Genomic DNA, 24192 nt, shown 5'->3' with positions numbered 1-24192 from the left:
GTTGATCTCAGGAAGGAAAGAAGAGAGCCAGAATTGTTAAATATAGATTTTTTTTCTTCTCTTCATCTCTTTAAAAGATAACTCTCTATTTAAAGCAAAACTAACAAAACTATATTATCAGATTTATAAAGTATGTGTCACAAGGGCCAAGATGGAGTAACTGGAATTAGACTGCTCTAAGGGCCTTACATTTTTTGTGGAACAGTATAATTTTAACTCTAAATAGACTATAAACAATTCAGGGCATCACCTTTAGTTATTTATTGCGTCAATCCTGACTCATGGTGAACCCATGTAAGCAAGGTGTAAACCCTAAAACAACCACTTAAAAAACAGAGGTTTAGTTACAAATCAAGAAGAAGTAAATCGAGACACTAAAAATATTCAAATAATTCAATATAGCTGAGAAAAACTATTATATAAAATACTTCTATAGTAAAACAGACCCAATAGCAATCCCTTGGAGAAAACTGGCTAACAATGCATAAGGCATTTTGCCACAAAAACAATGTTTTAAAATGATGACGGTGATGTAAAACCTTTGGATGAAGTTAGCTGAAATAAAATTTGAGGCTGGACAGAAATCAAACCACCTAATATATCTGCTTGTTTGAGGACAATGAAGAAAGAAAAGAACACAGTAGTACATAAAAACTGTTTCTCTAACCTCTGAGCCACAACCAGCTGGAGGCTATTCATTTTATGAAAGAAAGTTTATAACTCAAGTATTCTTAATACTTGTACATTTTAGAAATAAACTGTAAAGTCTATTCATGATGAAAATACCTTCATTTTAGCATCAATTAATATGTTATACTTAATAGATATTCAATAAAATGCTTACCAGTATTACAGCATCATTTTAGTTTTGAGGTAAATATTTATATAGTTCAACATTCAAAACATACCAAAAAAAAGTGTATACAATAAAAAGTCTCTGCTCACCCTTTCCACCTCATCTTCCAGCCATCAATGTGGGGAAAAAACAAACACAACTGATATATAATAAGGGGAAATATCCTCCAATTGTTTCCTGTTGGACCACAGACATGGTAACACTTTTCATAACACCAGAAATAACATTTTCTCTTTGAATTGGAATTATTTCAAAGCTCACAAAACAGAAAACATCTGGATGACAAGAGATTTACACATGAATGCCAAAAAGATCAAATAGAATGTTAAAATGAAGCATGGCCAAAGGAATACTGACAGGATATAATAAAATGAAATAAACAAAAATATCAGCTAAGGTTCTGTAAGTTAGTTCTGACAACATATGACAGGAAATCTGTGGCACTGGAACAAAGGACAGAGTACCAAGTTTCTGTGCCTAGTTCCCAAATTAGTCACTGAAGAGCCAATAGAACAAACCAGACTTACACACTAACTCCAGCTTATGTATCTTATTTCTGAAGACTAACACCAACAAAACAGAACGGCGTCTGTGGGACTCAACTGAATATTCTGAAGTATTTACAAAGAAAAACATCAACTTATTACCACAGGTAACTCCTCAGATAAAAGGCTTCATTTACACTTTATACTTTAAAGACTGAATTACAAATCCTCAATTATTAAGGACCAAATTATTTGGCTAGGGATGATTCTAGTTCTTATTCCTCCTTCCCCACTTTCAGTTTAGTCACTTCACTACTTATTAATTAACTCTTCTACCTGGGAAATAAAGAGTTCAGCAAAAATATAACTGCCTGGAGGACCCTTAAACCATCATTTATACAAATTATCAAAAGACCAAAAGTGGCAAGGTATTTAGCCACTCCTGTATCCCTAACATGAAAACCCTAAGAGGCCATCAGCCTACTGGCCCATTAAACTAAAACAAAACCAAGCCTGTTGCCATCAAGTCGATTCCAACTCATAGCTACCCTATAGGACAGAGCAGGACTGCCCCATAGTTTCTAAGCACCTGGTAGATCTGAACTATGGGCCTCTTGGTCAGCAGCCATAGCTTATAACCACTACACCACCAGGGTTTCCACTGGCCCATTAAAACCAAACCCACTGCCGTTGAGTCGATTCCGACTCATAGCGACCCTATAGGACAGAGGAGAACTGCCCCATAGAGTTTCCAAGGAGCGCCCGGCAGATTCGAACTGCCGACCTCTTGGGTAGCAGCTGTAGCACTTTACCACTACGCCACCAGGGTTAAATTCAAGAACCTACTCCTGACCTAAGACACTGAATTCAAAAGGAGTTGAGAGGAGGGGATACAAATGGTTTCTAAGAAGTCACTTATTCCCAATCTGCTTGGGACAACTGGAATTCCAGCTATGTCTCTAACACCAAGACATTTTTTTATACTTCTATGGGAACTAGTAGGAGAAAGTTGGAAATGGGTCCCTGCGCCAAACAGTGCAAAACAGTAACGTGGCAAAAGTTATATTACTGCCACGCTTACCTTGTTTTACATATAAGAAATATGAAGCTCTGAGAAGTTTAGTAACTTGTCCAAAATTACCCAGCTAATAAGTGGCAGAGCTGGGATTCAATCTCTGGTTTACCTTCAAAGTTCTTCTTCTTTCCACTATTTCGGTGGTTCTCAAAATTAAGTGCAGTAAGACTCACCTCAAGTGATTCTTCCACAGAATGGAAAAAAAACTGCAAATATTTGAAAATCGTATATCTAATAAGATACATATAAACTCTTACAATTCAATAATAAAAAGATTAAAAAAAATATGGGCAAAGGAGATGAACAGACATTTTCCAAAGAAGATACACAAATGACCAATAAGCACATGAAAGGATGCTCAACATCATTAGTCAGAGAAATGCCAATCAAAATCACAATATGGTACCACTTCACACCCACTAAGATGGCTATAATCAAAGAGACAGGTAATAACAAATATTGGCAAAAAACTGCAAGTCTTATACATTGCTGAGAATATAACATGGTGCAGCCGCTTTGGAAAACAATCCGACCGGTCCTCAAAATGTTCAAAGTACCTTTATTCATAATAGCCAAAAAGTAGAAACAACCCAAATGTCCATCAACTGATGAATGGATAAATAAGATATAGTCTACCCATACAAAGTAATATTATTCGGCAATAAAAAAGAACAAAGTAACGATACTTGCCACAACACAGGTGAACCTTGAAAACACCTTGCCAATAAAAGTCAGTCACAAAAGGCAACATATTGTATGACTCCATTTATATAGATTCCATTTCCATAAAAACAGAAAGTAGATTAGTGGTTGCTTAAGGTTGGGGAACGGGATAGGAAGTGACTGCTATGGGGTACAGAGTTTCTTTTAGAGGGATGAAAATGTTCTAAAGTTAGATTGTGGGGATGGTTGAACAACTCTTTTAATATATTTAAACGTTAAATGATACACTTTAAATGGGTAAATTGTATGGTATGTGAATTATATCTCAATAAAGCTGTTTAAAAAAACAAACAAACTCTGGACCAGATCATCTTTAAGGTTCCTTTCCAGACTTTATAGTCTCTGAGACAATTGAAAAAACTCTCAGTTCATCCGTAAGCAGACTTTAGAATCGAACCCAGTGACTCCCAGGACCCTGCAATTTAGAGTAGACATCAAACAATACAGTGTACAGTGATTCCTCATTAGAGGTCTCTAGACTTCCATGCATCAGCAAAGGTAGAACAGGTGCCTCCTGAAGCAGTCTGAACTTTTTAGATCATTTGTGCAAAACCATACATTCAGCCTTCTCTAAGGTAATTTAACTTTTAAGTATTTTTGCCTCGGCGTGGACTCAATGATTTAAAAATACTGATCCAAGGCTGATTCACAGCACAATGTATAAAATATAATAAAAAATAAATTATTAGTTAACAACGCATTTTTTGATAGGCAAAATATTTCAAAACCCATGATGAATTCCTAGGTCAAAAGCTTGAGAACCACACATGTAGGGGAAAGGGTGCTAGTCTAGAAATTAGGAAAAACAGCTTAGAGTCCCCACCAATATGATTCACTTCAACTCTCTGTGCTTGCTTCCATTTTCATCTATAAAATGAACAAGCTTGATATTATCCATCTGACTCTAAAATTCTATGATTTCTCCATATTATATAATGACCTCTTAAAATGTCTGCTAAGAAGGTAGTTCTTTATATTCTGGGTCCCTGTAATTAAACTTTCTTTACTGACTCTTCTTAGCACATCAAAAGGATAAACTAAGAAGAAAAGTGGTACTTAGAAACTTACTTATAAGTGACCTTGGAAAGCAAAGGGTGAAAAAAATAAAATAATAAGCTAAAAAGAAAGTAAAGCATACTTGTCTACTGCTGACAGGAAAAAGTCAACAGGAAACACTTCAAGTATGAAATCTCCCCAAAGCCTGGAACGTCCTGATTAACAACAAATGAGCTTTCCTTTTCATACCTCACTCCCAACATACTAGCTTCCAAAGGCATCCCGAAAACAAATGAACTGAGGAAAGGAAAGGGAAAAACCTCACCATAACTGGTCTCCTCTCCTCAAAATTCCAGAACAGGAAGGGAGGGGTGGGTGGCATAAGAACTAGCCATGAAAACAAAACAAAAAAAAACCCATTTTAACAGATTCGACTCTTGACAACCACGTGTGTTCCAGAGTAGATCTGAACTAGCTATAACTCAGCATAAAATTCTCCTATTTACAGGTTGCGGTTTTTTAACTTAAATTTTGTTTTTTTAAGTCATAAAAACTTTACTACTAATTTCTTTACTTTAAGAATGAAAAATTACTTGTACTTTTCTGAGTGAATTCATACAAACTTAAATTTAACATAAAAATGGGGGACAGGGTCCAACAGGAAGAAGTGCTGTTTCTGGGGACTCGGGGATGGCAGACTTACAGAAAGGAAAAGCACGCAAGATCCTTCACAACATATAGATATAAAAAACCAGTCTTAAAGTTCAGAAATTTCCACAGAATGTTTAAAAGGTCATACCACTTCCCAGGACAAACCAGAAAACTCAGACCACCTTCCTCCTCAAACAGCTAAAGTTATCATGAGTACCAAGAGTAGGCAAGTTTCAACCTCCAATACAATATTATCACTGAAAAAAAAAGCAAATCAGAAACCTAAAACTCATGTTTTCACAAGTTCTTATTCCGTTTACAACTATTTAGGAGTGAGAGGATTTCTTCCATTAAATACAAAAAGGAAAACATATTTTAAAATAATAAAGGCTCCTTTAAAATAATAAAGAATCCATTAATTCTTGGAACACCAACAATCTCAGCATTTACATATTACATAGGGATACATTTTATATCAAATAGCATAGTACATTTACAGTACCCACATGAATCAGAGCATAACACAGACACCACTATGGCCCCCTACAAACAGAATTTATACAATATCTCACCTAAGGACAAACAACAGCCCTGGTGGCATAGTGGTTAAGAGCTATGGCTGCTAACCAAAAGGTTGGCAGTTTGAATCCACTAGCCACTCCTTGGAAACCCTGTGGGGCAGCTCTACTCTGTCCTATAAAAAAAAAAAACTCTGTCCTATAGGATCTCTATAAGTCAGAATCGCCTCCAAGGCAACAGGCTTTGCTTTAAGAACAAATAGGGCACATTTCAATATAACCAGTTTCATTCATTTGGCAATTTTACCAGCCTAAATAAAGGGTACAGCAGATACAAAAATGAATAAGACTTGGCCCCTGACCTCAAAGAATTCACATGGGAGGAAGGAAGCCAGAAGCATGAGTGAAATCAAAATTCTTTGAGATCACAGAGAACAACCAACTTGCAGAATTAGAGGTAACCAGAATTTGTCAGGTAAAAAAGTGAGAGGAAGGGTATTAATAAGGCAAAGGCAACAGCACAAAGGCATGAATGTAGAGAGCACAATCAGATAACCAGAAATCCTGAGTGGCCAGAGAAAGGCAGGTAAGGAGTAAACACGCGTGGGCATGAAATGGTAGTAATTAAGCCAAGAAGGAAGAATTGCAGCTAGGTTGTAGAGGACCATATAGCTAAGACAAGCTGTTCGACCTTTATCCAGAAGGCCACCAAGAGTCTGATATAATAAACAACGTTTTTAGAAAGCTAACTGATGGCAATCTGGAAGAGATATTTAAAAGGAGAAGTTAAACCCGCTGCCACCAAGCTGATTCTGACTCAAGGCGACCCTATAGAACAGAGCAGAAATGCCCCATAGGGTTTCCAAGGAGTGGTTGGTGGATTCAAACTGCTGACCTTCTGGTTAGCAGCCGTAGCTTTTAACCACTGTGCCACAAGGGCTCCATAAAGGAGAGATTAGATGGTGGAAACTACTGTAATAATTAGGGTATTACTGTAATAATGCAAGTGAAATGTGATGGGGTCACCAACAGTAATACAAACTAAACAAGAGCAACAGAAGCAAAACCTACATCAATTTAGCAGTGGCTGTGTGCCATATCTTACTTGCAATGTCATTTTATCCGCACCAACAACCCTGTAAAAAGGGGTCATTGTTGTCCCATTTCACAGATGAGAAAACTGAAGTTTAGAAAGGTTAAGTCATTTTCCAGAAGTCAGCAAAGCTAGTGACAGAGCCTGGACACAAACCCAGGATCTGGCTACAAAGTCCATTTCCACCAGCCTAAATAAAGGGTACAGAAGATATAAAAGGAGCCTCGGTGGCGCAGTGGTTGAGAGCTATGGCTGCTAACCAAAAGGTCAGCAGTTCGAATCCACTAGCCACTCCTTGGAAAGCCTATGGGGGCAGTTCTACTCTGTTATGTAGAGTCACTATGAATCAGAATCACCTGGACGGCATCAGGTTTGGTTTTTGTTTAGATACAAAAATGAGTAAGACTTAGACATAAACTCCCAAACCAAATTACAGCCAGAAAACAATGCAACCGAGAAGTCTTTAGAAGATATAATCAACAGGACTTAACGTCCACTGACTACCCACACCCCACCCATGATCTTCACTCACATACTAATTTTGCCTTCCTGAATAGTTTCTAAAATTGATTACATTCTTCTAAAGATTTCTACTAAAATACCTTAAGTCCACTTATTAGATGTTAAGAACCTTGAATTTTTATCCAGATGAAGTGTTTTGGATATCTTGTTTAGGAATATTTAAGTCTAAAAATTTCCTTGTGGCCACAAGAAATATAGAGTGAAAATACAGTACTCTTCAGTCAAAAAAGATAATCTTGGTATATCTACGTCTAGATGAGACTAGACTCATATGCCTTAGTTAGAAACCCTGAAAAGACAGGTATATAGCAGAAATGCTCATAAATAGTACCTAAGTATAAGAAAGGAAAGAAAGGAACTCCTTAAACTAAAATCTTTGGGCTACAAACAATTCAGCTACCCAAACACATATAATTTTATAATAACGATATATTTTTTCATGAAATCAACATGAAGTTAGTACACTACAGGAAAAAGAGGCAACTGACGAGGCTTACAGGCCCAATTCCAATTTGATAAGTGTATTAATAAAGGGAAATAAGAATTAGAGCCACTCAGTTTCAACATGCGAATCATGTTTCATAAAAATGTGTGTTGAACCTGTCAGCTTGTATTAAAGGATTGTTAAAAAAATACAAGTGGCATTTCTTTCAATGAAGGTACTTATTTTCACAACATTGGCAGGATGTCTTATCTGTCAAATTCAATTATCTTGATTATGAACATATGTAATAAAAATATATTAAAATGATAAATATGATAAACACACTTCCCACTAAATTTAACATTCAAAGACAAAGTCTGCATCACATTCTAACAAATAGTGCTAGCATATAATCACCCAGGGTTGACTGAAAGCAGTCCTGGTGGTACCATGGTTAAGCACTCAGCTGCTAACTGAAAGGTTGGAGGTTGGAATCCACCAGCTCTGGGGAGAAAGATGTAGCAGTCTGCTTCCATAAAGACTTATGGTCTTGGAAACCCTATGAGGCAGTTCTGCTCTGACCTATTCTACCCTGTCCTATAGGGTTGCTATGAGTCGGAATCAACTCGATGACAATGGGTTTGGTGGAGGATTGACTGGCTCACCCCTAGCTATTAACCATTAAACACAGATGTCAGTTCAAAAAATCTAGCTGCTCAAAACTGTTAAAGTGGATATAGTAGTCCCCCCTTATCTGAGGGGAGTACATTCCAAGACCCCCATGGATGCCTGAAACCACGGATAGTACTGAACCCTATATACAGTGTTTTGTTTATGTATACATACCTATGATAATGTTTAACTTATAAATGAGGTACAGTAAGAGATGAACAACAATAATAAAATAGAACAATTATAATAATATACTGTAATGGAAGTTATGTGAATGTGGTCCCCAGGCAGGACAGAGTAAGATTTCATCACACTACTCATTTAATATTTTTGGACCGCAGCTGCCTAAGAGCAACTGAAACCACAAAAATCGAAATTGCAGATAAAGGGTGACTACTGCAAATAACTGTTACAATTCAGTGGAGGATTACTTACATAAGAATTTCTACTTCAACGGCTATAGTATTATTGATAAACTTTTAAGACTCCTTGTTTTTTCATAATAGTATGTGTACATTATATGTTCCCTCACTGAAAGAAAAAAAAGTATTGTGTTAGTTCCAGTTACAATTTCCAGCTGAGTCAAAGCTCTAACAGCCTTAAAACAGGAAATCCAAAAGGAAATTCCATCAGCAGTTCCTGGGGTTTGGTAACTCAAAGGTTCTTGGAAACAGAGAGAAGTTCTCAAACTATTACTATAACCTTACCTCATATCTTCAAGCAAATCACATTCTGCTTGATGCTTGGCTTGAAGTTTTGTCATCTGCTCAACTTGAATGTTTTTCAGTTCTTGTGTAACTTTCACCTAAAATATACCATATATTTATGAAGGCCTTACTACAACTATAAATCCACTACTAGCCACCTAGTTATATTTACTGAAGATACTTAGTAAATGAAAACAACTAGGCAAACCACCTGAAACAGAAGCTGAATGAACCCATGGAATACAGGAGCATAAAAACTACAGACTAAAGAGGTGCAAAATAAACTGCCAGTCATCCCATTTCATGCACAAGCTCAGTACATATCTAGGTCTTCTTACAGTCTAAAAAAAAAAAAAAAAAAAGCCTGTCTTCTATTTCTTTCAAAAAGGATTCATAGACCAGGAGAGATGAGCAGAGTGTAGACTGGCGAAGGGCCACAGGAAGAGCTAAACCTAATGACTGAAATTTACACAATCGTGAAATGTGCGTTGACTAGATAGATTATTCCATTATGGCAGCGAAAAGCACACTGTCTCAGAATGATGCCCTCGACTCACTGACAACACATCAAATCACAATCTTTTTCTCACTTTCTCACAAAGGGGAAAGTAATAGTGACCTTCCAGCATACGCAGTGCTTTTAAGCCACCCCAGCAAGCCAGTTCCCTTGCACTACCCACCCCCCCCAACAGCGAGAACAGCAAATGCCTGCAAGAGCCTCGGGCGAGACCTGAGGGTCGGAGGTTACGGTGGGTCTGGAGTCCCGGCCGCCAGGGAAAGGCTACCCGGACCGCTGGGGGTACATGTGCTGAAGAAAAGAACTCACTTCTGTGGTGAAACCCAGGTTAAGAATGAGAGAGAGAGGAGGAAGCAGGTTCGAGTGAGTTCGGCATTCAGCAAATGTTTGCCCACGGGGAGAGGTTAGAACATCGGCCTCCCCCACCCAGCGCCGAGAGTGGACACTCAGTAACTACTGCAGGATGAAAAAGACAAGGACACAGCCTCGGCCCCTGGGGAAGCTAGGGAAGTGGGCAGTGAAACAATTCACGAAGGGCGCAGCGGGCAAACTGCGGACAAACCCGGACCACCCGTCACTCCCACCCCGGCCATCCAAGCTCAGCTTGCAATGTAGAAGCCACCGCCGCCTTGCTCTTGGCTCCTTGGGGGCAGCACCATCGCCTCCCCGTCCCCCAGTCCGGAGGTGGGGCGGTTTGGGGCGAAAAGGCAAGACCCGTCAATCTTTAATGTCTTGTTTTCCCTAGGGGTGGGGGGCGGTGACTATTCCAACTTCTCTGCCGCCCCGTGGGAAAGGCAGGCCAAACCTTCAGGCTAGGCTTGAAACAAATCCCCTGCAAATTTCCAAATGGACCGGGGGCGGGGAGAGGGAGGGAAGGGGCGACAAGCAGCTGGAAGGCTCAAACCTGGTGCAGTCTAAACAATCACAACACCCACAAGGCTCCGCAAAGCTGCAGGGCTTCCCTCGCCTCCCCGCGGTGCGCAGTCCAGCCCGGGGAATGCACTTTGCAGCGGACAGCATTGCCATGCGGGAGCACACAAACGCGCACCCGAAACTCTCTTGAAATGTTTGGGGTCTCCAGCGCGGTGGAGCGGCCGGTCCCGTCTGTCCCTAGGTCAGAAAGACCCCTCACACGCGCGCCCGCCACCTGGAGCCGGCGGCAACTCGGTGACAAGCCTGAGGCAAGGACGAACGCGGCCCCTGGCAGAAGGGGGAGGGGGCGCAGTGGTCGCCTCAGCCGGGTCCCTTGTACGCATCGCCCCACCCCCAGCCCTCAAAGCCCCCCCAGCTGCGTCCTCACCTTCCTCGGCGGTGGCTGCATGATGATGAAGGGACATCAATCCTCCCTCGACGGCAGCGTTAGCAAGGACGAGAAGGAGGGCCGGAGAGGAGGGAGCGACACACCGAGCGCGCGCGCGCGCGCGCGCGTGTGTGTGAAAGGAGAGCTTGAGAACGAGGACTCGCCCCGGAAAGAGCAAGGCCGGAGGGAGGCTGGAAGACCACAGTCGGAGAGCGAATATGAAGAGAAGGAGGAGGAGCGCCGGGAAGGCCTGGGCCTCGGGCGGCCCTCGGGGGTGTGTGAGGGAAAGAGGCGGAGACCGGGAGGGGGCGGGGGCCCAGGAGTAGGGACGCAGGGTCTCCCAGCCCGCCGAGCGACTCGTGAGGAGCAGCTCCGTTATCCGCGCTCCCCACTCGTCGCCGGCCCCGCTGCTCCTCGCGGAAGCGGCGGCCCCCAGACTCAGGCGGCCAGGCCCTCCCTGGGCCCAGCGCCCCCGCCCGTCCCGGGTAGGAGGGAGGCGGCGCCGAGCTCTCCGCTTCGCCTCCGCCACCCAGGCCGCGGGAATTTCCGGCTCCACCGCGCAGCGTAGCGCCCCGCTCGGGCCACGGCGGGAAGAGCTCAGTTGAGAGCCCGGCTAGAGGGGCCGAACCGAAGGGGCCGGGCCAGGTTGCAGAGCGAGAGCGTGGCCGCGACACGGGACGCTGTATCGCGGCGAGGGACGGGGGGAACTAACGGATTGTTCAACGGATGGGAGGGGTTAGAACGCTAGGGGAGCACAAAAATACCCCCGTTTGGGCCCAAAAGTGGCACATTCCAAAGGTCTCCTGCCCTCCCTCCCCCACACGAGGAGCCAGCCGGGGGCTTCCCGCGCGCTTTCCCGCCGGCCCGCTGCGGCGCGCGCTGGAGTCGGGGGCGCGCACGTGGGCGGGAGAGGGCTCTGCGCCGCCGCACGCATACAGGGCGCCCCCGCCTCGCGGGGATTTCTGTAGCTGCAGCGTGTGTGTATATGCGGGTGCCTGAGTGGGTGACGGGGTGGAGGGGAAGCGACGCTGGCAGCGAAGTTTTGGAATGAGGAGGGGGCAGCATGTCCTCGGCGGTAGGAAAGTTCCGTTTTTTGCTTCCTCCTGTTCCCGGTGCACCCCTCTCTGGAACGAATGGGCTGGTAAGCTAGCTGTGCACCGAGGGAGTTAGCCGTGGACAACACCTTTCTGCGTCCCACCTCAAGTGCCTGGCCAGTGCAGGAACCGGTAGTTGCCCTGCAAAGGAAAAAAAAGACAAACGGCTCTCTGCTATGGGGCACTCAAGTCAAGGAGCACGGGCTCTGTGTTGGAAGGGAACCGAGAGGTCGTCAAGGCCAGGGCCCCCATGCCACTGATGGGGAGGCTAGGGCCCGTAGAAGAATGGGGACTTTAAGAAGGTTACACATCAGGACTAGAATCTCTACATCACAAAGGGTTCTATGGGTTATAAAGAAACAGATGCAAGATGATAACTGATGAGGAAGAGGAGAGGAGGCAGCAGGGGCAACGGAGGAAGCCCTTGTCTGAGAGGACCACTGGGTGCCAGTCCACTCTGCCCCTGACTGCCTGGATGAGCTCATGCTACCTCTTCTGCCCCCAGGGCCCTTCTGCTCTATCCAGACCATGGCAGGTGGGGGGTGGGGGGCGGTCAACCTCCCTTGGGATAACTGGAAGAGCAGCAATACCTCTTTTTCATGTCTAGGGAGTTACCCTCAGCCACAGGGCTGTGTGGAGAGCTGGATTGCTTTACAGTTTTATTGGAAGTTGACTCTTCAGTAGTTGGGGTCCGAGAAAGCTGTTCTCAGAATTGTAGTCAGGCAAAAGAGAAAGGTGAGCTAGGCCACGTGGCCGGAAAATGGGAAGGCAGAACTTGAATCATTTTACGTGCATTGAATTAGCCTAGATTGTTGTGTAGGAAGATGATCAAATCAGAGCTATGCTTGAGTCAGATTAATCTGGAGCTATGTGTGAACTAGGAGACTGGTCTGGCTATTTCTGGTTTCCTCGAGGCCATTCAAAAGTCTGCCCTTTGCCAAAGTCCTCAATTAAATCAGGGAAGGCCTGGGGCAAGAAAACCCCAAACCCTCCCTCTGTGGGCAGCAGCTAGAGTCAGAGGCAGCTAGATAATTTCACCACCAACTCATTGTGAGATCTTGGGCCAGTCACTTCACCTCTTTGTCAGCCTCTGTTTCCTCACTTTTAAAATGAGAGTATAAAACCAGCCTCACACCATGTTTTTTTAAATAGAATGTCTCCTACCACAGGGCCTGAAACATAAACATACCTCTCAATAAATGCTCATTGATTCAAAAGATATTTGCTGAGGTCCTGCTTTCTGCCAAGACTTGTGCCAGGAACTGGTGATACAGGGGTAAATGAGAATCACCCTGACTTTCACCAAAGCTGAGTTCCAGACCACCATTCCATGAATGACACTGTGCTTACCCAAATGCAGTGTCCTGCACATAGTAGGTGTTCAACAAAGATTTGTAGAAGGCATAATGAATGCCGAATCCTAGTCCTGCATGCAACTAGTCTGGCCCAGAGAATGTTCCCCCTTTATCTTCCTCCTTGGGAAGAGAGTACTGAGGGTATAAAGGTGCTGGGAGTCCAGCACAGGATCCTGCCTCTACCACTGACCTGCTGGGCCTTCTGTGGGCGTCAGTCCCTATCTGCAGAATAAAGTAAGTGAGTGAGCCTGGAATTTGGTAGGCTCTTTACGGATGAGGTCAGACCCCAGGCTTTGTTTTATGAATCTAAGGGGGCATCTTCTGCCTGGTTTTGCCATCATTCTGAGGGCAGGAATGGTACTGACTTTCTGGAATAATTTCCTTTGGAGGTGTTATAAAGAGTAAAAGAGGCAATACCAATGGACTTACCTGCTAACTCCTTTTTTAAAAATATATTTTTAAATTGTTTAATATTTACCAAGTATATTTTCCAACCTCCAAACTTCCCTGTTAGTTTTCCAAGCTATTCCTTACTATAACCCAACGAGGTAATATTATTTTACTCATTTTACAGATGAGGAACCAGAAGCTCGGTGAGGATAAGTGACTTGCCCAGAAGCGATGGAGTTGGAACCAGAACCTGGTTCTCCCATGTGCCTGTATGAGAAATGTTCAAAGGAACTGGGAGAGTTCTCCTAGGAAGAAAGCGGACTCAGTATGATGCATGTGTACCATGTGACTTATGTAAACCTGACTTAGAATGTACCCTTTTGAATCAGGCTGGGGACTTCCAGAGTCTTGTTCCTGCAGTGCAGACAAGCACTGTGTTACCAGTAAGACCTCTTGAGATTCTGTGGAGGGAAATGCCACAGTGCTGTCCCCTGACCACAGAGCAGAAAGCCCTTGGTCCCAGAGGCAGAACTGGGACAAGTCTTAGCCGTGCACAAGGAAGGAGATTTTCCAGGCATAGCTGCCCCTGGAGGGAACAAACTCCCCATCCCTGGAGCTGTGCAAGCAGTACTGGCTTCCCTTCATCAAGTAAGCCACAGATGGGATTCTCACCCTGGGAAGGAATTAATAACAGCTATTTTTTACTATTTATTTTGCCTCTTCTGTGTTTCCGTAATTGAACTAAGCATGTTATTTACATCATTTCCAACCCTAAAAACAACCCCTCATGATACGTATGATCCTGTTTTACTGACTGAGCCTCAGAAGTGAAATGACTTGCCCAAGCTCACACAACTAATACAGGAGAACCAGGCCTGACCCCTGCCTCCCTCTGTCTCTGAAGCAGTACATTCCCTCCAGTGTGCTACCACACAGTCTCCCAACCAGACTCATTGCCATCAAGTTGATTTTGACTCATAGTGACCTTATATAGGACAGAGTAGATCTGCCTCATAGGGTTTCCAAGGCAGTAATCTTTCCAGAAGCAGACTGCCACATCTTTCTCCTGCAAAGTGGCTGGTGGGTTCAAATGGCCGACCTTCAGGTTAGCGGCCAAGTGCTAACCATTGCATCACCAGGGCTCCTTCACAGCTTCCCAGAGGAGTATAATTCTAAGGTTAGGTCAGAGCATGATTGAAAGCCAGCCTAGAGCATGTATATCAGTGGGCATTGGAAGATGAGCTGTTTTGCTGTTCACTGGTCTACAGGATTCCAGAGAGAAACCCCAGTGAGGGAAAGTGCACAGCAGCTCCCGCACGTGTCATGGCCAGAATGTGGCTAGCACCCTATACCCAGCCTGGAAAGGTTTGCACTTCATCCAAGGCTCTCTTCAGAAAAGGTGGCCACCAGCCCATTTGCCCATACTGCACCAAGACACCCTTCCCCTTCCTGCAGCCGGGCTCCACAGCCCCCTGTATTCCCCTTCCACCTTTGTCATTATCTCCCATCCTTATTGGCATAGGCTGCTCAGAATACTTGTGAGCATGTCCAAATGCCAGCCACTCCCTGCCTGTCCCTAGCCAGGGATGCTGCTGCCGCTTCTGTGATCTGTGGACCCTACCCCCATTCACCTCCCTCCTAGCTCAGTCACCTCTCTCCTAACCCAGTCGCTGTTGCCCAGGTCCCCTTCCTCCCCTTTTGCTCTGCCTGAGCTGATCCCGTCTCCACAGCCCTGGGGTCAATTGGTGTGGGAGTGTGCCTGTCCCCTGCTGGTCAGCTCTCAAGACAGAGTCACGAGCACAGTAGAATGAGGCTTTGAGATCACTGAACAACAAAAAAGGGCAGGGCCTCACCTGAGGACACTTAGTGAGTTTGTGGCACAACTAGGTCTTGGTTTCTATCCAGCATCAGTCGACTAGCCACTTACTCTGGGACCCATCATGAGCAGGTATCTAGGGTAAATGAGACCCAGACTCTGCCCTCTAGAAACTTCCAATCTCAACACATGGGCCAAAGGTCACAGCAGTGAGTCAGGGCCATGCAGGGCCAAAAGAGCCACAGGAGCCTGGCTTCCACCAGGCAGCAGGGATCTAAGGCCAGAGTTGAGTCCCTGAGAGGCAGGGGATTATCCAGTCAGCTGGTCCCCCTGCCAGAGAGTGTTACAGCTTGGGGGTGGGCAGGTGATGGTGTGTAACAGCTACCAGGGCTATGGTAGGAACTGGGCAGTCAACATGGTTTTGAAATCAGTAGGCAGGAAACCAAAATTCCAGTCCTCTTTGTTTGGCACTTGCTGAGGGTGACATTTGGCACATCACTGTCCTCTGAGTTTCTATATCTGTAAAATGGGAATAGTGAATTCTGTCCTATGTTTCCCTTTGGGGGAAGATTGTTTAGGTTAAATGAAATAACAGTATGTGATCTGTACAGGCCTGAGTAGCCCATATAGGCAAGTGACTGCCCATCCCGAGATGCATCAGGGGAGGCTGAGGCTGCCTGTGTGAGACCCTGAAGAGGGTCTTCCCACCAGGAGCTGCACTGCAATTACAACTCTGTGAAAACTGCAATAATAGGTAAAACAGGTTTGGGTGGAGCGGTGAGGTTATAGGGGTTTTTAAGACAGACAAACTTGGGTTAGATGTCTGGTTCCTCTTCTGCCTAGCTTTCAGGTCTTGGTCAAGTTCTGAAACCTCTTTTGAACTGTGTTTTTGTGACTTTAAAAAGGGAATAATGGTTCTTTGTAGGGTTGTGGTGGGAGTTAAATGGGAATGTTTATGTAAAATGCTTGCAGCCACGCTGACCCATAAGTGTGAGTTTTCTTTGTGTGTGGATGTGTTTTTCTTCCAGCTTCCCTTCATTTTGTTCTGGTTTTGTTTGTAAATTAAAAAAGAAAATACAAGAAGAGGCATTCCCACGGGAGGAGGCTGAGCCTGACTACAGTCGCAGTTCTGCCCCTGACTCATTATGAGAACATGGGAAGTACCTGCCATTCCCTCAGCCTCTGTTTCCTCATCTGTACCTCCAAGGGTTCTACCAGAGAGTTTCTCCAAGGTCCAGCCTGGAAAGTATGGGTTGCTACAGTATGTAAACCCCTTCCATGGAGAGGACCCTCCTGGCTGAGCTGGGGGAGGAGGAAGGCAGAATTGTGGGGAGGGATGGCAGGACGAGAAGGTAGCAGCTCTGTCACACTGTGGGCTGGCCTGTGAAGGGAGCAGGCTTTGCTCTGCTTAGGAAGCATGCCTGTCTATTTCCCACAGCCTACCCAGTTACCCAGTTAATGCTAAAACAAAACACAATTGCTTGCCCCCCGCTGGAAGCAACCGGCCAAAATGAATGTCCTAGAGGGCTGGCAGACACTATGGCATCCTGCCTGTCCTGCCTAGGCTCCTGCCTTTCCCCTGTCTGCGGCACATCCATACACCCATGTTTTGTGGCCTGGACAAGCTGAGCACCACCCTCAGTCAAAGCTAGTTCATTTTGTGGGAGGATCCCACCCAGGGTCTATACTCCCCCTCCTAAATGGACACCCCAGCTCCAAAACCTGCCTGCCTTTCCAATCCAGCCTTGGCCCGAGACATGATCTAATTCTCACCATGCTGCTGTGGGCAGAGCACAGGGCATCAGAATGCTGGTTGCTGCTGTCAGTCACTATGGGAGGGAATTCCCTGACTCAGGAAAGCTCTTCCAGCAGAAGGGAGCAGGTGGTGAGTCTTCCTGAAGAGTCAGACACCGCCAACGCTGTAGACAGACAATCCTGGAGGAAGAAGTACCAAATCCACCACCCCTGCCTTCTTTCTGTTGCATATCGACACTGAGCACATAATAATAATAGCTCATATTTTATAATAGTTATTTTATGGCACTGTTCCAAGCACTTCACATAAATAAACTAATTCTCACGACAGCTTTAAGAGGTAGGTACCATGATTATTCCCATTTTATGCATGAGGCATTGATAGGTTAAGTAACTTGCCTAATGTCATACGACCAGTAAGTGGCAAACAGATTTATACCCAGTGAATCAGATTTTAGCAAGCCATGTTAATCTGCCACCAGAAGATGGTATCCCCAATAAACCAGCTCCAAATTTGAAGTGTGGCAAGATGTTTGCCCAAGTATCCTATAATCCAAGCATTTTCCCAGACTTGCTTGGGCTGAGAATCATTTGAGGGTGCTAGTTTAAAATACAGGGTCCCAAGCCTCTCTGAGTATTCAGCAAGTTTGAGATGGTGGCAGGGGCAGTTCTTGGCACGTGGAAGTTGCTCAGTAAATATTTGTTGAATGAATGAATACCCCTCCCTTTTCTGAGTCTCTGCTCATCTCTAAAATGGGGTTACAGCTCCCCACCCTCCCATCTCCAAACGTGGCTGTGTGTTGAGCCAGTATGTATCTGTACCTGTTTTGCTTGCATGTGAGCAATTATTTATAAACACACGCAGCTGGCATGAGCCATAATAATAATAGTTAACATTTCTTGAGTGCTTACTGGCTACCAGATATAGCTCCGAGGGCTTAGTCTGTGTTCACTGATCAATTCTCATAACACCCAATTTTTCTGATTTTAAAGATGGGAAAGCTGAGGCTTAGAGACATTAAGTAACTTCCCCAGGAGCACACAATTAGTAAGAGCCAGGATTTGAACCCAGGCGGTCCTGTTCCAGTGTCCAGACGTTAACCCTGCTTTCATAGCTTCTGGACTCACCTAGCCCTGCCCCATAGGAACTGGGCTGCTGCAGTTTGATTGATCAAATGATTAAGGGTCCTATGGTGTTTGGGGAGGAGAGAATGAAAAATTGAATTAACAGGAGCTCTCTGCATAGAGGAAACCCTGGTGGCGTAGTGGCTAAGTGCTACGGCTGCTAACCAAGAGGTCGGCAGTTCGAATCTGTCAGGCACTTCTTGAAATCTCTATCGGGCAGTTCTCCTCTATCCTATAGGGTCACTACGAGTTGGAATCGACTCGGCGGCAGTGAGTTTAGTTTTGGTTTGGCTCCACATAGTTGGATGGACCTGAGTGATGTCTGGGAATGGTCAGAGGGTGAACCCTGGAAAATAAGCCTGCAAAGGTGGTGCAGTGCAGTGAACTACTTAACATGGACTTTCTAGCCATAGCCTTTGTAACTCCCACCAAATGAGTAGGTGGGACTAGGTACATGAGGTGCTCGTGGCCCATCGAGGAGATTGCTAATAATGCAAATAAGGTACATGGCACACTTGTGGGGATGGGACCATGCAAACAAGGTGTATGGAACCCTAATGAGGAGATTGATCAGTTTTGATATCCTGCTAGGTTTAAAATGAGCCATTCCAGATGCAGGAAGGGATGATCTCATCACCACCGAGAGAGAAGAACCGGGAGAGGAGTACATGCTTTGGACCCGGGGTCCCTGCACTGAGAACCTCCTAGGTCCAGGAGACAGAGGGAGAGAAAGCTGTGACACCAGAGACAGCGAGAAGAACCAGCAGAGAAATGGTGCAACAGAGGCAGCAAAACCAGAAGGCAGGCAGGAGATGGCACAGTGAGCTTCCCACCCCATGGAGCACGACAGCTAAGTGCCTTCCGGCAGCAAGCTTGCTGACAGAGTGGAGTGCCTCTGGGCACTTGTTGGAGCTAGGCTCACTGACCCAGGGAGCAAGAGAGCTGAGTGCCTTTGAGCAGGAGGCGTCCTGGTGGAGTCGGGTGCCTCTGGGCACTTGGTGGCAGAGCTAGGCTCACCAACCCATGGAGCGAGGGAGTTGAGCACCTTCGAGCTGAGGCTTATTGGTGGAGTGATGTGCCTCCAGGCACTTATCAGCAGAGCTAAAAGAGCTTTGTAACAATTGCTAGAGCATGGCAGAGGCTGAGGAGCCAGAAAGAGGAATGTCTGTGGACACGGCTGAGAAGAGGCTGTCCTGATCAAAGAAATGTATCCTGAGCATTCATGAACTTGTAACCTGTTACTTCCCTAATGAACCCCTTAAATGTGAGTATTGCCTGTGAGTTCTGTGTGACCATTGCAACAAATTATCGAGCCCAGTAAAGAAGTAGAGAGTGCCGTGGGAGGGACGGTTGGTATCAGAATTGGTAAAAAGTTTAGAGGATGCCAGCATGTCTGACCTCTGCCTCACAGAAATCAGCCTTGGTCTGTTGATCTTGATTCTCCTTCCCCCTTGTGAAGTTAGGGGAGGTCAGGTGCCCCCACCATGCCATTTTTACAGGTAGAGTGAGGCCATGGGGGTCCCATTTGAATGTTTGCTCTAAATTTAAAAAGCACTGCTTTGTTATGGTGTTTATCACACTCTGAATGGCATGTTTTTATTTCCCATTCACCCATCCTATCAGTGTTCCCCTGCCCCTACTAGATCTTTGGGAGGAGACCATGTTTGTCTGGCTTTCCACTATATCCCCAGCACCTAGGACGAGGCATAGCACGCAGCAGGCACTGGGGAAATACTTAGACAAGTATTTGGATGGATGGATTTGAAGGCCTGAAGATGCAGTTTACTGGCAGCAGGACATTAAGGGTGGGTAGCCCAGTCATGGAATTGAAAGCCCACTACAGCAGCCTAAGGGAAGATGTGCCTTAAGGCCTGTACAGGTCTGTCCTCACCCTCTGCACTCTCCTGTGACATCACTGCTACTCCTCCCACTGGGGGGGAGGGGGAGAAGGGCTTATGAGTGTGTGTCTCATAAAGGAGAGAATGAGGTGGAGCTGAAGGGTACCCTTTTGACTGGGTCACAAAACCTCCAGGGCCTTTCCTTCCTGTACATTGGGCTCTCAGCTTGGGGTCTTGGTTAAAAGCTTGGATTAAGCTCCAACTTAGACTAACCAGTTGCAATTTTGGCTCTGCCACTTTCTAGCTAGGTTATCTTAACTGTATAATCTGGATCCTGGGTACCTCTCCAACATTATCTTCTTGCACTTCCCCTCCACAGTGTTCCACCCTGGCAGGCTGTGTGACCCTGGGCACAGCTCTGACCCACTCTGGGCCTCAATCACTGCATGTTGGGCTAGATACCTGACAGGCCCACATGGCTCTGTCATTCTCTAGTTTTATAACCATCAAGACCAGAGTATGTTCCCTAGGTGGTAACAGAATGGATGCTCTCTGGAGCAGCAGGAAAACCTCTGATCCAGCACTGATCACAGAGGAATATTGTGTCAAGATCATAGGCATCATCCAGATATTCCATCTGGGTGGGTGACAGTTGTTTGGACGCATCCGGAGATGTCCATTTGCAACCCCACGCAGACCCTCTGCCCTGCACTGTGCCCGAGGAAGTCGGTCCCCTCTGGTCTCCCTTGCGAGCTGGCTTCCTCTTAGGTTCGAACAATGAGAGGCAGCAGTAGGAGACTGGAGAATGAGAAAAGAGAGTGAGTGGTTGGGGCATTTTCCCCCCACTCCCTCCTCTTTCCCACTTATCCCTTGATCACATTTCCTACCAAGCAGCCCAAGCTCTCACTGGCTTCCAGTAACACTATTCCTGCTCCCGTCCCACTCCCCCAGCTCTAGGAGGGTAATCAGTAGTCATTGAGTCAATTCCAACTCATGGCGACCTCACCTGTATCAGAATAGAACTGCACCCCACAGAGTTTTCAGTGGCTGACTTTTCTGAAAGCAGATCACCAGGCCTTTCTTCCAGGGGTTCTCTGGGTGTACTCAAACCTTCAAACTTTTAGTTAGCAGCCTAGTATATAACCGATTTTGCACGACCCAGGGACTTCAGGATGGTAACAGTTTTCTACTATTACTAGTCTCTGGATGGCGCCTCAACATCCTTTTGTTTGTTCCCTTAACTTGTGCACACCTCAGTACACAGTCCGTTCATTAAAGTCTCTTCATTTGAACCATTAAGGGAAAATTGCTTCCTGAGTAATATAGGATCCCCCACCTGGATCTGCCCATTCAGATCAATTAGGTCAAAGCCTGACCCTCAAAGCCTTTCCTTGAAACAGAGAACCAACCAGTCCAATCTATGAATAGCCCCTCCCAGTGCTCCTTCTCTAGGACGGGCATGCGCAGTGCCGGCTTCTTTGGAGGCCCCAGGACCTGACTCTGGCTTGTGTGTCACTCTCAAAGAACTGTGGGCAGAGTCAGATGAGAAAGGGCACCTGCAGCGAGGTAATAGACTGACACGGTGAACCAAGACCGCAGAACAAGACATGCCTAAAGGCAGAACATGGTCACACCACTGTCAGGCAGAGTGAGTGGCACGATTGTGGGAAGCTAGAGGACCGGTGCTGCTCAGGGCAGGTCCCCAGAGGGGGTGGCAGGGTCTAGGCAAGAACCACAGGGTGCTTGAGGCCTGGAAAGGCAGAAAGTAGAAAGAAGAAAGACTTTTCTCCAGATTAAGTATTGAGCAAAGGCTTGGCAAAAGGCAGCGGAATCCCTGAGGGCAGCAGCGAGGGGCAGGGACTTGGTGGGGCACACAGTGGTCAGTGGCAGGCTGCCCTTGGCCTCCCTCAGCCTGGAACAGGGCTCTAGCCTGAGGACAGGCCTCCAGCATTCCCTCACAAGCTATCCCATCTCCTCAGGGCCGGGCTGCCAGTCACCCCCACCCTTTCACTTCCCCTGTAACAGCACCTGCCCAGACCACAACAGGGCCCAGATTTTAATTCTCATTTCCTCCACACCTTTGTAGGCTCCTGAGGAGTTTCGATTTCTCAGCAGGGACTTGGCCTGACACTTACCTAGGCACCCTCATCCATCTTGCCCAGTCCTCTGTCACTGTCTGCTTGCAGTCATTCCTGCCTCTCTCCCAACCCACACTCTCCTGTCTTCTGCCCTCCTAGCAGTCAGAGCAAGCCTTCTAATATGCTATTTTGGCCATGCACCCCTCTGCTAAGGACCCTTCTGTGGTTCCTCCACTGCCCTTCAAATTAAGGCCAAACTTCTTCATGTAATGTTCAAGACCCTCCACTGTGGGTCTACCATAACCTGGTTCAGATCTTGATGACAGCACTAAGCACAAGCTGGCCAGATATATTCTTCTCTGAATTTCCATTCCTTTGAAGACTCTGTCCTCAGCTGGGTTACATACTAGCTGTGTGACTTTGGGCAAGTCACTTAACCTTCTCTGGAGCTGTTCCTGAGAACTGGGTTAGGTGCCTTCTGTCCAGTGCTTTCCGGCACCTATACATACTAAGCTTTGATAACCATGATTACTCCATGATTTTGTACCTGTCTCCTACCAGCCTGTGAACCCCTTGCCAGCAGGGCAACAGGCCAGGTTTCTTGTAACCAAATTGTCTCTGTATTCTCAGTGCCCACCATTCCAGAAATCCTTACTGCAAGGAGAAATTCAGCCCAAACTCTACTTTTGCAAATGAAGAAACTGGGCGCAAAGAAGCATAATGATTTGCCCAACATCCTGCAGTGAACCAGCCCTAAGGCTTTTTCCTCTGCCCTCCGCACCTCCCTGGGTCCAGCTCAGCCTCCAGGGACAGGGTCTCAGTCTAAGCAAAGGCTCTGGGCCAGAGAACAGGCCTGCACCAAGCTGCACCTGTTGCTGCCCCATGGGCTTTCAAGGTGGAAGCTGCCAGATGCCCAGACAGTTTTACTTCCCTCTTGGCTGCAGAGACCATGCTGAGAGAAACTGTCAGACCTCAAGCACTTCCGTTTCACTCAGAACCAGGCTTCCTTTTCACCTCTTCTGTAGACAGCAAGCAGACCAGGGGACACAGCTTCTCTGTCAGTTTCTGGGGAGTTTCATTTCTCCTCGGGGGCCCAGACTAGACAGCCACAGTGGTGGACTTGGTGATCGGGCTCCACTCTTTGGGGGTTTGTGGCAGGGAAGGCTGATTACCCAAACCCCCCGGGACAGGGATTTTGACCTTGAAGAAACCTTGATGAGTAAACTCTGTATATTTCCAATGAGGAAACTCCTGTAGAATCATAAGAGCTTAGTGCCCTTGACAGAAACTTCATTTTACAGACGGAGAAGCTGAGGCCCAGAAAGGGACTTGCCTAGAGCAGAAATTCAGTGATGCACCCAGGGGCATTTATTTGTAGGGAGACTAGACCCTGAACTAAATGGTCTTAATGTACAGTCCTCTTACATGCTTTAGTTTGCTTGATATTCTTTTGTTTTCCTGTTTCTTTTCTACCAGCCGGCAAGCTGCCTCCTTCCTCTGTTGCCTTGGTGAGTACCTGCCTACCTGCTTGCAGCTTCTCATCCCCAATGCCTGCTGCCAATTAACCTTTAAACTGTTCACTACCTATTTTACATAAAACTATTATGTAAAATAGGAGTAAATGGGGTCAGTTTAAGGGCTGGAGGAAAATCTTCTGGAAATGCAGAAGCCTTTTCTTCTTATAGTTTGTGTTATAGATTGAATTGTGCCCCCCCCCCAAATGTCTGTCAGTTTGGCTAGGCCGTGAGTCCCAGTATTGTGTGATTGCCCACCATTTTGTCATCTGACGTAATTTTCCTATGTTTTGTAAATCCTATCTCTATGACATTAAAGAGATAGGCTTAGTGGCAGATATATTAATGAAGCAGGACTCAATCTATAAGATTAGATTGTGTCTTGAGGCAACCTCTTTTGAGATACAAAAGAGAGAAGCGATGACAGAGACATGGGGGACCTCATATCGCTAAGAAAGCAGTCCAGTAGCAGTGTGTGTCCTTTGGACCTGAGGTTCCTGCGCAGAGAAGCTGCTAGACCAAGAGAAGTTTGATGACAAGGACCTTCCTCCAGAGATGACAGAAAAAGCCTTCGTTTGGAGCTGATGCCCTGAATTTGACTTTCAGCCTACTTTACTGTGAAGAAATAAATTTCCCTTTGTTAAAGCCATCTACTTGTGGTATTTCTGTTGTAGCAGCACTAGATGAC

The 24192-nt window shown here is 45.8% G+C and overlaps 1 protein-coding gene across 1 annotated transcript in view; it reads right to left on the bottom strand.

The window, feature by feature from the left end:
• FCHSD2 (FCH and double SH3 domains 2) overlaps positions 1–10772 on the bottom strand; it is a 289540-nt gene extending 278768 nt beyond the window's left edge. Inside the window, exons 1-2 of the mRNA XM_049889930.1 lie at positions 10540–10772; positions 8723–8820 (exon numbers count right to left, since the gene is read on the bottom strand). Of these exons, the coding sequence (XP_049745887.1) occupies positions 8723–8820; positions 10540–10560 (119 nt within the window). The 5' untranslated portion in view covers positions 10561–10772. The remainder of the gene's footprint in view (positions 1–8722; positions 8821–10539) is intronic.
• Between the last annotated feature and the right edge of the window lie 13420 nt (positions 10773–24192).

The sequence above is a fragment of the Elephas maximus genome, chromosome 7, assembly GCF_024166365.1.
Source record: "Elephas maximus indicus isolate mEleMax1 chromosome 7, mEleMax1 primary haplotype, whole genome shotgun sequence".
Classification (NCBI taxonomy): domain Eukaryota; kingdom Metazoa; phylum Chordata; class Mammalia; order Proboscidea; family Elephantidae; genus Elephas; species Elephas maximus.
The sequence above is the reverse complement of the archived record's forward strand: the minus strand, read 5'-3'. Positions and strand labels throughout refer to the sequence as shown.